Below are 12,980 nucleotides of genomic sequence, written 5' to 3'. Positions count from 1 at the left end.
TCCCTTGCTTTTTGCTTTTCTTAGTTCCTCAGCTATTTGTAAAGCCTCCTCAGAGAACCACTCAGGCTTCCTGCATTTCTTTTTCTTGGGGATGGTTTTGGTCACCCTCTGTTGTCCAATGTTATGAACCTCAGTTCATAGTTCTTCAGGCACCTGTCTGCCTGAAGGCATTCTGCCTTTGAATCTAATCATCACCTCCACTGTATAATCAAAAGGGATTTGATTTAGGTCATTCCTGAATTGCCTATTGGTTTTCCCTAATTTCTTCAATTTAAGCCTGAATTTGGCAATAAGGAGGTCATGATCTAAGCCACAGTCAGCTCCAGGCCTTGTTTTTGCTGACTGTATAGAGCTTTTCCATCTTCAGCTGCAAAGAACATAATCAATCTGATTTCAGTTTTGACCATCTGGTGATGTCCATGTGTAGAGGTCATCTCTTGGGTTGTTGGAAATGGGTGTTTGCTATGACCAGCATGTTCTCTTTGACAAAACTCTGTTAGCCTTTGCCCTGCTTCATTTTGTACTCCAAGGCCAAACTCCTGCTATCTCTTGAGTTTCTACTTCTGCATTCCAATCCCCTGTGGTGAAAAGAACACCTTTCTTAGTGTTAGTTCTAGAAGGTGTTGTCTTCATAGAACTGGTCAACCTCAGCTTGTTTGGCATCAGTGGTTGGGGCACAGACTTGGATTACTATGACACTGAATGATTCGTCTTTGTTGCTACATCTAGTGTTATTTCATTCTTTTTATGGCTGAGTACTATTCCACTGTTGGAGAAGGAAGTGGCAACCCACTCCAGTATTCTTGCCTAGAGAATTCAATGGACAGAGGAGCCATGGGATTGCAAAGTGTTGGACACGACTGAGCGTCTAACATGATGTTCCACTTCCACATCTATATCCATTCATCTGTCAATGGACATTAAGGTTTCTTCCATGTCTTCGTTATTGTGAATAGAGAGAAGCCCACCATTTTTTAAAAGGAAAAAAAATATTATTATTTCATTAACCTTACTTTATAGAAAATGATGAATTAAGATTCAGTGATGAAAAGCCTTTCCACGGTCAGAAAGCTATAATGAGTGAGCAAGTCCAGGAACTAATCCATCATCCAGGACTCTTCCGCTCCACAACAGCTGGCCCTTTCCCACGGCAGCAGTAATGATAACAGCTTCATTTCACAGATCCTCCCCAAAACAGTTCATCTTCCCCCAACAGGGAAAGAAAATACAGATAATGAGCTATTCATTTTACAGATGGGAAACCTGAGACCTAGGGGTAGTAAATCATCCGCATGTGGGCAGAGAAGCTTTGTGTTAGAAATAAAAGCATTAAATTTCTAGAAAGGTTGATGTCATAACAAAACACCAAACCAACTTATGGAAGAAAAGAAACCCATTAATGAAGGTTGAGGTAGGTATATTTGTTATCAGTTTAGGAATGCAAAATCACGTATTCTTTATTATTAGGTTTGCTTGGAAGGTTCTTTAAAATTAGATGAAGGTGGTCAAAAGGTACAAACTTTCAATTATCGGAAAAGTAAGTACTAGTGTACACCGTGACAACTGTGGTTACTGCGATATGGTATGCTTGAAAGTTGCTAAGCAAGGAGATCCTAAAAGTTCTCATCACAGGAAAAAACATTCCTTCTTCTCTTTTTTTTTGTACCTATATGATGGGTGTTAACTAAGCTTATTGTGATAATCTTCACAACATATGTATGTTAAGTCATTATGCTATATTTATCCAACATTAACAATTTATCACATCTTTATCTTTTATGTTTTGATTTTATTTTTTTATCTGGTAATTTCTCTTATTGACCAGTAACAAATCTTTCTCACCTTTTCCAGGCTTCAGAGGCCAATATCCATGCCCCCTGATTTCCTAGCTCAGGGTTCCTTCTTGACAAACAGCAAAGGAGAAAGAAGCTGAAATGGAAATGATGCACATAACCATACCTTCCTCGAAAGCAGGTTGGCGACTTGAGACACGCTCATGTGGCCAAGGAATAGCCACACCAGCCGCTCCTTCCCCCACTCCATCCAGAAGCTCCACTCAAAGTCGGTTGGGTCCTAAACAGGCCAAAACAGCAGTTTATCAGGGAGGTCTTAGTACATATTTGAGGCAGAACACAAACTCCAGTTAATAAAACAACTGCAAGAAGAGGCCAATGTGAGTTCAAACGCTATAAAACGGCATTGACACAACATTTCCAGACTCTACCCCATCAGGCACACACACACACACACACACCACCTACCGTACACTTCCCTCCAGCTTGGCTAGTCTCAAAGGCCTTTGTTAAACCTGATCCCCTGCCCCCATCCCAGGACCCTCTGTGGGACAGAAACTATTATTAACCCTGTGTTATAAAAGATGTAGCAGAGACTTAAAGAATTCCCTTTATTTCCTCAGTGTCACACGGACAGGACAAATAATTACTGAGGCTATCTCAGTTTGGTCACTTAGCTGCTTTTACCAACAAGAGAAATGTACACTGGATACTAATAAAATTGTATAAGATCAGTCATGTTAAATCCTGCTGTCATTTACAGGCAGGAGGATAATTTGATAAAGAAATTAACCCATTCCCTACAAGAGTATATGAGGAAAGAATGAAAGATACCCTTCTCTTCCCCTCGGGAAGCTCTGGGTCCACCAGCATCCTATGTCTGTACCCATTCTAGGCTCTGTCTTCCCAGCTCCCCGGCAGGGGCAGGTGAAAACCTCTGGCGAGAGTGGACTCGTGGACACCTGAGGACTCACAACTAAGAGCCTTGGCCTCAGGAGCCCCAGGAAGATCGCAGCAGCCAAGCTGAGCATGGAGGGAGAAAACACTGTACCTGGCCACTCTCAAACGAGCAGTGCTGGTTTGGCTGACGAGCAGGATGGAATGAGGACTGGAAGGCCTCAGAAATTTCTAGCCCATTGGATCGGTGGGGAAGGAATCCGCCACTGATCATTGATCCGTTGATACTAAACACCTCCCTAGGTGTGGAACTTTAGGCCAATTCTTTTTTTGTCAAGCCAGGGGGCGTGTGGCATCTTAGTTCCCTGACCAGGGGTAGAACCAGTGCCCTCTGCAGCAGAAGCGCAAGGTCTTAACTGAAGGAGAAAACAGACAGAACAGGCTCCATCTTGAAAGCAGGACTTCATCTTGGGCTGCACTGTGGACTTTGAGCTATATGCCCAGTATCTATGGAAATGACAATCCAACTGGAAAACCAGACCCCCTGGATGGAAGAGCCCCAGGGTTCGTACCTAGACTCGCCGTCGCCTAAAAGAATATCCTAATTATCTATGTAACCGAATAGAATCATAAATTCTATTATGCTCACTGGGGTATGACCACAGGCCTATTGATAACTGTCCACTGTTAACTACCTAGACTTCAGTTCAGTTCACTTCAGTCGCTCAGTCGTGTCCAACTCTTTGTGACCCCATGAATCGCAGCATGCCAGGCCTCCCTGTCCATCACCAACTCCCGGAGTTTACTCAAACCCATGTCCATCGAGTCGGTGATGCCATCCAGCCATCTCACCCTCTGCCGTCCCCTTCTCCTCCTGCCCCCAATCCCTCCCAGCATCAGGGTCTTTTCCAATGAGTCAACTCTTCACATGAGCGGGCCAAAGTATTGGAGTTTCAGCTTCAGCGTCAGTCCTTCCAATGAACACCCAGGACTGATCTCCTTTAGGATGGATGGTTGGACCTCCTTGCAGTCCAAGGGACTCTCAAGGCTTAAGGTAAACGAATCACGGGTTAACTTGATTGTATCTTTCTTTTCCTTTGTTTGGACTAGTTTCAGAGAATTTGGGAAGGTGGATTTGAGCACGCACACTTAGGGTATATAAGGTTTTCACAAAAACTGGTCGGGGTCCTTGGCTGAGAGGAGACTCTGCCTTGGGCCCGCCGGTGTAATAAATTGCACTCCACTATCTGCATTGTCCTTCTGAGTGAGTTTGTTTCCCGGAACGCGTGGCTACGACATAACCACTGGACAACCAAGGAAGTCCCGGAACCAAATTTTTAATTGGATTTAGAGGAAAACAGAATTTTTGTTTGTTTTCTTTCCCACACTTGAGGACTGAGGGGCAATTGCATACAAGTTACATACATTACAAAACTTTTTTCAGAAGGTAAAGCACAGATTAAAGTGATCTCGATTCATATCAGACTATGGATGCAGAGGTAGCAGGTATACAGTCAAGCTGCCGATTCAGCTTGGGTTTGGATCCCACATCCACCCACACAATGGCTGTGATGACCTTGAGCAAGACACTTCACCTGTCTGCCTGTCTGTATACTATCAGGACTGATATTCTAGGGACCTTTGAGGTTTAAGTGAAAGTACGTGCATATCGAAAATTTAAAACAATACCTGGCACTCTGTAGTCACTAAAAATTTTGTTACTTGCAGCTAACTGGTGGTCCCATGTGCTTTCCATCCCACATTAACCTCCTAACATCGTATCACACTTTTACATTCCGCCTCTCGTTTAAAAAAAAAAAAAAAAGGTTTTTTCTATTTTCCAAATAAAGACAACAGTACTGTGTGTCTGAAACATGTGTTCCCCACACCCAAGATCCTAATACACACACAACCTGTTCATAGAGCCCCGAGAGGGTAACAGGCAGGAAGCCCAGGGGTCTCCAGTGTCAGACACTTTTTATCTCTCTCTTAAGTGGCAGGAGGAAGCAAACTACAAGGGTTGGATTTTTTTTCCCCTTCTCTATACAAATTTAAAAAGAGGTTTCTTTTAAAATTCTGTGTTGCCATGACGACACCTGGTTCCACCTGAACTTAACTTTTCTCAAACTCTGAGCTAACCAATGCGTTTTTCTTATGGAAATGCTTGTCTTGAGCTATGTTAACACTGCCCTGGACTCTTGTCTTCAAGTCAGTTCTGCCTAAGACTCAGAACCAACTTAACAAACCAGTATGCTTTACTCAGGCAAATATTCTTTTCAGCTATGTTAATGAGGCTGTATTTGCTTGGAAACGTGCTTTTCTTCAAGATTCAAGTCAATCATTTTATGGCCCGGGACAAGTCACCTTGGGCCAGTGTTATCTCAAAATGTTGTGGGTGAAGGACCTGATGCGAGTCTCTGCGTTTTGAGACATTTCCTTTCTCTAATTAGCAGACTGCTGCTTCTGCTAGTAGCTATATAATATCCGGCTAAAGACTAGCTGGGGGGCACTCTTTCTGCCCCCTTCTGATGTCTATGTCACAAGCTTTCTCTATCTCTTTTATATTTTAATAAAACTTTATTACACAAAAGCTCTGAGCTATCAAGCCTCATCATTGGCCCCAGACTGAATTCTTCTCCTCCGGAGGCCAAGAATCCCAGCGTCTTTCACAGCTCAGCAACAACCTTTTGGCCCACATCCAGTGAAAATCATAGATTTGGTCCAATTCCTTCCATTTAAAGACTGACTGCATCAGGGCCTGGGAGGCCCACATTGCCCACCCCGGCAGTGCAGCGCAAAGAACTCAAAGCCTTAGCCCGACTTCATCCCTGGTCCACAGCTCACTGCCTCATCTCAAAAATGTCAAATTGGGGGAAGAGTCAATCAACTGATGAAAGGCACAAAGGTCATGTGATGAGGCCTTGCTAGCAACATGCCCCTTCGTAACAGGGATGCAGGGGAAAAGACACTAAAAACCAACATCCAAATCCAAAACAGAGGGGGCACATGTATACATATAGCTGAGTCACAGTGCTGGACAGTAGAAATGAACACAACATTTTACAGTAACTCTACCCCAATAAAAATTAACTTTAAAAACATTAAGATTATTTTTTAGAAAGGAAACCAAAAAAAAAAAAAAAAATCTTTATGCTTCATCCTAAGGCCCAGGACTACTGAAAATATTGTGCTGGTAAAATCCCATCAATAAAATGACACAGTCTTTCATCACTAGTTATTTCAGAAAATAGCCATTTAAAGGAAATAAAAATGTTTCTCTTACATCTATTTAAAATATATTTACCTAAAGGAAATAACCAGACAGAAAAGCCAAGTTAATGAATAGAACATGATGGCCAATAAGTAGCAGTTAGTGATTCAGGTTAAGAAAAATCTAACTCACTTGGCTCCATAAGCAAAGTCTTACAGACCCTGAGCTCAATCACTAATTTAAGGTAAATCTTAAAGTGTCCAATCAGGAACAATTTTTTCATATTCTGTTCCTTCCCCATTTCCTTTCTCAATCCCACAGTTCTTAGTCAATTAGAAACCTTTTCTTAGGACTTCCCTGGCGGTCCAGTGGTTAAGACCCCACACTTCCAAAGCAGGGGGCAGAGGTTCACTCCCTGGCCAGAGAACTAAGATCCCACATGCTGTGTGGCCAAAAAATAAAATAAAAACTAAAAATAAGAAGAAGAAGAAACCTCTTCTTCAGTTCTATAAGGGAGTCAGATATAAACCAGGGATAAATTCTAGCCAGACAGAACCATTAAGACCCCTCTGTGGAGAAAGGGGAGCCTGAACTCTAAGATCCACATCCAGTATTCAACATTAGTGCTTCTCAAACCTCAGTGGCTATACAAACCACCTACAGCTGTTGCTAAAATGTGGATTATGATCCAGGAAGTCCAAGATGGGGCCTGGGATTCTGTGGTACAAGCTCTCAGGTGACGCCACGCTGCTGGCCCAGGGACCACATTTCCAGTAGCAGAGATCGACATCATCAATCTAAGATTCCCTACGGTGTTTATAAGCCCAGAGAATCCTTAACAGCTCACCCCACCCCACGCCATTCCCAGGCAAGGACATGCTAGAGTTGACCACCTAATATTCACAAACAGAGCAAGCACCATCCTGCTCACCATGGAAAGCACCTAGATTCGAGCATTTAATCCACTGGGTGAGTTCAGCACGGTTATTCATTCTGAGGCTTTCATCTGCAACAAGGCAAGAACAGAGAAGTCTAAGCACAAAGACGTGATGATTCTGCATCTCTTCAATAGTGACTATGACCTCCCAGTGAAACACTGTTTCACCCAACAAGCAAAAGGATCTGGGCCTCTCTTCCTACAGAGAGCAGAGTTCCACAGTAGGTAGTGTGGGGAAATATGAATTCCTCAGCCTTGAGAAGGTCATGGTACCAACACTAACTCTCCACACTCTGAAAACCACTGCAAAGCAAGACAGGTACCGGTGGTGTCATCCATCTGCATATCCTAGAGATACAACTGAGACCTCCTTCTCATGCAAATCACTAATTAACATTCTGGGTATCACTTAACGTAGTTTCTCGTTTCTTTTCTCATCCATGTTACAGATGAGTCAACTGGTGGTCAGAGCAGGCAAATTATTTGCCCACAACTAGAGGGGGCAGGGCTGGGTTTCAAACCCAGTCCTTTCCCAAGATGCGTCTCTACTTGTGCTAAGCCCTCCATCTGGATTCCTCTGCTACACCCAGACACACACACACACACACACACCCTGCCATCTGACCAAACTATTCCCAACACCAGGGTCACCTCCTTAATGCCCCATAACCACAGACACATCAGCTCGGGTGTGAAGCTTCCTCTGCCCTCACAGGAGGACCTCACTGTATCCCCTTCTCTGTCACCCACACCTCAATCCCAGCACATTTAACTACAGCACATTTATTCAAGCCCTCTTTATTCTAGCTATTTCATGTATTTTCTCTCTAGAGGGGAAAAAAAAAGGTAAGCTCCTGAGAGCAAGAACCTTGACTTAAGCACAAATTTGTATCATGAATGCCGAATACTCAGGGAGCCTTTGCAACCGTGGGGGCGTGAAATCATGTGACCTAAGTTCTCAACACATTTCTCCCCCTCTGTAGACTTGGATGAGTCACATTTAAACTACCTGGTCCTGAGCCTTCCTGTGTGTAAACTGTAGGGCAGAACGAGCAGATGTCTCAGATGGCTTTCAGAGAGAGGAAAAAAGTAGCTATTTTCCAGGCTACAGGAAAGAAATACTAAGAAAACAGCTCATGACGCACCTACAGACAGCATCCTGAATGATTGCCCATCACTGGGGGAGGGAGGTGATTCCCCCTCACATGCCCATGGGACCAATCTAGGCCTCCAACTTCCACGTCCACACTGCCAGCCTGCCCTGTTCCAGAAAGTTCCCACTCGTCCAGCCTCTTCTCCAGATTGGGAAGAAACCACTATAGCATACAGACTAACTGTGCTGTGTGATTCTGCCTACAGCAATGTAAGAAAAGGAAAACTATCCTCAGGGAAGTTACATATCATGCCCAAGGTCCCACAGCTAATACACGACAGAGCCCGACTTTAAAGACCCAAGTCCTCAGGCTGCAAAACCTGTGTTTCATGTGGTCAAAGAAATAAAACATAAAGTTTACCATCTTAACCATTTTTAAGTGTACAGTTTAGTAGCCTTAAGAACATTCGCATCACTATACAACCATCACCACCATCCATCTCCAGAACTCCTTTTGTCTTGAAAACTGGAACTCTGCACCCATTAAATAATAACTCCCCATTCCTCCTGACCCTGGCCCTTGACCACTACTATCCCACTTTCTGTCTCGATGGATTTGACTACCCTAGGCAGTTCGTATAAGTGGAATCATACTGTATTTGACCTTTTGTGTCTGGCTTGTTCCACTTGCACAATGTCCTCAAGGTTCATCCACGTTGTAGCTTGCTGCAGAATTCCCCTCCCTTCCGAGGCTGAGTAATTCTCCACCATCGCATGGGCATGCCACATCTTGTTTATCCATTCACCTGTCAATGGACATTTGGGTTGCTTCTACCTCTTGGCTGTTACAGATAATGAACATGGGTGTGCTAAATGTTTACTTTTTAATGTTTTGAATTTTCAGTGATTCCCTAATGTTGCCAAGTGACATGTGTAACTTGTATCTGGCAGTTCAGATCGCTTTCAAAATCATCTGGTAGTTCAAGCACAGCAAATTAAAAGAGAAAAATACCTGGCAAATGAAGATCTTATGCTGCCAACTCACCACTGAGCAAAGTTTTCCTTCTCCTAGCCATAAATTCTCATCAGTCCTGAAGCTTAGCAGACGACAGCACTCACTCCTGGCCTCTCAGCTGGAGTCCTGCACTGTTATCACAGGCGGATAGCCAAAACTCTCCTTCTGTGCTTTTTCTTGCATCCCTCAGACCATGCTGAATTTAACACTGGCTGAAGATAACACAATCCCATGGCCAATAAGACCAGGCCACGGGACTGAAATGTTTAAGCACCCAGTGCCAAGGAAAGCCCCACGGCACCTACCAAGATTCCCCAAGGGAAGCTGAGAAAATCATCCCAGAGATAGATTCAGTTACTCCAAGTCCACCAGAGGTTTTTTAACCCAGACGCTCCCAGGACTTGGCCTGCTTTTCAGTAAATCACTGCTCTTGCCAGTAGCTGAAACTTTAACTCAAATATTAGAAGCTTATTTGCCAGGATTTAATCAAACTGAAACTTCATAACTTAGGGATTCTGAAAACACTTGAGTTGGGGAGTTTGCTGTTATTGTTGTTTTAAGGTAAAATTCACATAACAGAATGAACCAGATTAAACTCAACCCAGTGGCATTTACACTCCTAATGTCATGCAACAACCACCCCTATCTAGTTCCAGAACATTTTCATCACCCCCAAAAGGAAGCTCTGTGCCCATTAATCAGTCATTCCCATCCCCCTTCTTCTGCAGGCTCTGATAATCACAAATCTGCCTTCTGACTCTGTGGACTTGGCTGCACTGGGAATTTCATGTAAATGGGGCTCTGCAGTGTGTGACCTGGCTTCTTTCACCCGGCACAGTGCTGCTAAGGTCGGTCCATGTGGTAACTCGGGTGAGTGCACCATTCCTTTTCATGGCTGAATCACATCTCATTGTAGGGATATACAACACCCTGTTTAGTCATTCATTAATGGATGCTTCAGCTGTCTCCCCCTCTGTCTACTGTGAATAATGCTGAACATGTGTGTACAAGTGTTGGTTTAAATATCCATTTTCAATTCTTCTGGGTATATTACATACCTAGGGGTAGAACTGTTGGGACATCTCATGATTCTATGTTTAATGTTTCCATGTTTTCCACAGCATCTACAACAAGTTTCAAAAGGCCAAAAAAAAAAAAAAAGTCTTCCTAAACTGACCCTCTGCCCACAGGGAGTTACTAGCATCACAGAAAACTTGGGTCTTTCAGCAAGGCTTCTTCCTGCCCTGAGCCCGCCTGCCTCCTAAGACAGACCCTTTAGGGATCTGCCGCTTGTAACATGCCAATTTCATCCTGGGGGCAAACGTCAGAAACGGCTGGAAATAAGGGGGTAAGAATCAGCCTTGGAAAACACCTTATGATACAAAGTGCCCCCTGGAAAGTTAATCCTGTCAGTCTGCAGGACTCTGCATCTGAATTTTTTTTAATTTAGTAATTCTTTCAGTTTGTCTGAACTCCTCTTCCTGTGACAATCAACGCAAAGGCCAACATGGCCATTTACTTAATGAGGACATCAGCCCTGACTGGCAGATCGACCACCGTCCAGAAACGCGACCAGGAACTGACAGGACTTGACGGAGATCTCCCAGGTACAGCCAGTCTGGGCTCAGTGCCTACAGGAGGAGAGTTCAGGACCTCAGAATCGTGAAATTCAATTTCTCAGGCTTAGGGAAAAACTGGCCGCCTAACTAAAATGTTCAGCTACTTCCGCTGACTCAACAGTTAAATCTGACGTTGATTTCTCCGCTCTTTGGGGTCTTGAAGGGAGCACGGGTGGAGACGCTCAGAGAGTAAACTTGAGGGGGTCAACATCACTAACGGGGAGACGGCGGACTTTAACATCCCTCTGAGTAAAGAACACCAAGCACTCGAGGGAAAGTGACGGTGATGGATGGCCGCAGAGGAAGGCCTGCCTGCCTGCAGCAGGCACGACAGTCACCTCGAGTTGGCATCAAAATGCAGGGAAGGGGACCTTTCTCTCCAGTGGTTGATGGAGACAATGGTGTGCGGTGTGTGGCAGAGACCAGACTGCTTACGTTCAGGAGACCCAGGTTTGAGCTCCCGTTCTCTCATCTACCCTTATGTGACCTCAGGCTGGTCAGTCCTTCTTTATATGATTAGAATTTTTTAAATTTATTTTACTGAAGTACAATTGATTTACAATGTTGAATTAATTTCTGCTGTATAGCAAAGTGACTTAGTTATACATATATATATACACACACATTCTTTTCCATTATGGTTTATTACAGGATATTGAACATAATTCCCTTCACTATACAGCAGGACCCCTTGGTTGCGCATTCTGTATGTAACAGTTTGCATCTGCTGATCCCAAGCTCCCAATCCATACCTTCCTCTCACGCCTCCAGCAATCACAAGTCTGTTCTTTACGTCTGTGAGTCTGCTCCTGTCTCGTAGATAAATTGTGTCATGTTTTAGATTCAGCATATCATATGCTTTTTTGTCTTTCTCTCTCTGACGTACTTCACTTAGTAGGTTAATCTCCAGGTCCATCAGACTCTGTGACCCCATGGACTATACAGTCCATGAAATGCTCCAGCCCAGAAGACTGGACTGGGTGGCCTTTTCCTTCTCCAGGGGATCTTCCCAACCCAGGGATTGAACCCAGGTCTCCCACATTGCAGGTGTATTCTTTACCAGCTGAGCCATGAGGGAAACCCCCAGGTCCACACATGTTGCTGCAAACGGCATTTATATAATTAGCGTTTAGAGTGATCATAAAAGCTAAAGCTGCAAAGTCTAAAGTTAACAAATGTTAAGGCCTTCAAAATTTAGCTCTTCCCTCCAAATCCATCCTGCTCATTGCTATCAAAATAATCACACTGAAACAAGGGCTAGCAAACTTTAAAAAAGGGCCAGATGGTAAATATTTTCAGCTTTGTGGGCTATTCCAGGGATCTCTAGTGCACCAGGGCACTCGGTTCTTAAGCCAGGAGCTGGGCTGAAGCCACAGTTTTACAGGGTGGCTCTGCCAATTGCTCCAGGAAGCTTACTTAGCACCCATCCCCTACAGTCTTTTTGACTATTCTGAAATGTCTTTAAATCCCTGCAATAAAGTCCTTTCTGCTTAAGCTGACTGGAGTGGATTCTGTTGTCTGCAACGAACACAGATCAACATAGTTTGGAAAGGATTTGTTTTCTGACTGCAATCCAGCTCTAGTTTTATAATAGCACTATGAAAATTATTCACTGCGAAGAACACTAGTCTGAAATAAGTCTATTCGGTGGAGAGAAATGAAATGGAGGAAAAAAACAGCAGGTAGATAAGTCCAAGGAGTGTTCTAGAACTGGATAATGAAGGCAGTGTTTCATATTTACAAGTGCATTTATTCCTGTATTTCAAAATCCAAATAGGAAACTATCTACCTTACCCACTAGTCTATATTTTTCATTACCATAACTATCTCCTCCTCAAATATGGAAAATAAGGAGAGCGGAATATATTTATTATTTTCCATAGCCTCATATCCAGCATTCTACCAAAAAAAAAAGAAAAAAACACAACAGAAATACTGAACACTATTGCATATGTATTTCCTAAACAGCATTATGTGCATATTATTTACTTTGAGACCATTCCCAACTCCCAAACACACTAAGCAAGGTTATCTATAAATAGAGAAAACCTTTATAAGATACTTGAATCCAGAAATATGCCCCTGCACGTTCAAAGGCAACAAGCTCACCTTAATGCCCTATAAATCTCCAAAGGGAAAAGGAAAAAAAAAAAAAAAGAGGACTAATCTGTAGGCATTCTGCACAGAAGCAGTATTGTTCTCTGTGTGAACTCAGGCTAATGATTCATCTAGCAATTATTGGAAGAGTTTTCTTTATCTTCCAAAGGATGATTTGCTATTTCTAAAATAATTTGAACTGAATCATTTTACTGCCCACAATTTCCAGAGACAACACTCTTTTCCCAACCACCATTTCCTGAAAGATAAAATGTTTCCACTAACAAAACTTTTTTTCCTCCTATAAACAACAAGTCT

At 43.3% G+C, this 12,980-nt stretch overlaps 1 protein-coding gene across 8 annotated transcripts in view; it reads right to left on the bottom strand.

Annotated features, from left to right (window-relative positions):
- HHAT (hedgehog acyltransferase) overlaps positions 1–12,980 on the bottom strand; it is a 367,616-nt gene that overhangs the window by 298,898 nt on the left and 55,738 nt on the right. For all 8 annotated transcript variants that reach the window (XR_011490224.1, XM_070473890.1, XM_070473893.1 and 5 more), the window contains one exon: positions 1,960–2,073. Coding sequence is in view for 7 of the 8 variants with exons in the window: in XM_070473890.1 (XP_070329991.1) it covers positions 1,960–2,073 (114 nt within the window). In the remaining variant the exon portion in view is untranslated. The remainder of the gene's footprint in view (positions 1–1,959; positions 2,074–12,980) is intronic.

The sequence above is a fragment of the Odocoileus virginianus genome, chromosome 11, assembly GCF_023699985.2.
Source record: "Odocoileus virginianus isolate 20LAN1187 ecotype Illinois chromosome 11, Ovbor_1.2, whole genome shotgun sequence".
In the NCBI taxonomy this organism is placed as follows: Eukaryota; Metazoa; Chordata; class Mammalia; order Artiodactyla; family Cervidae; genus Odocoileus; species Odocoileus virginianus.
Note: the sequence above shows the minus strand (reverse complement) of the source record. Positions and strands in the feature narration are given on the sequence as shown.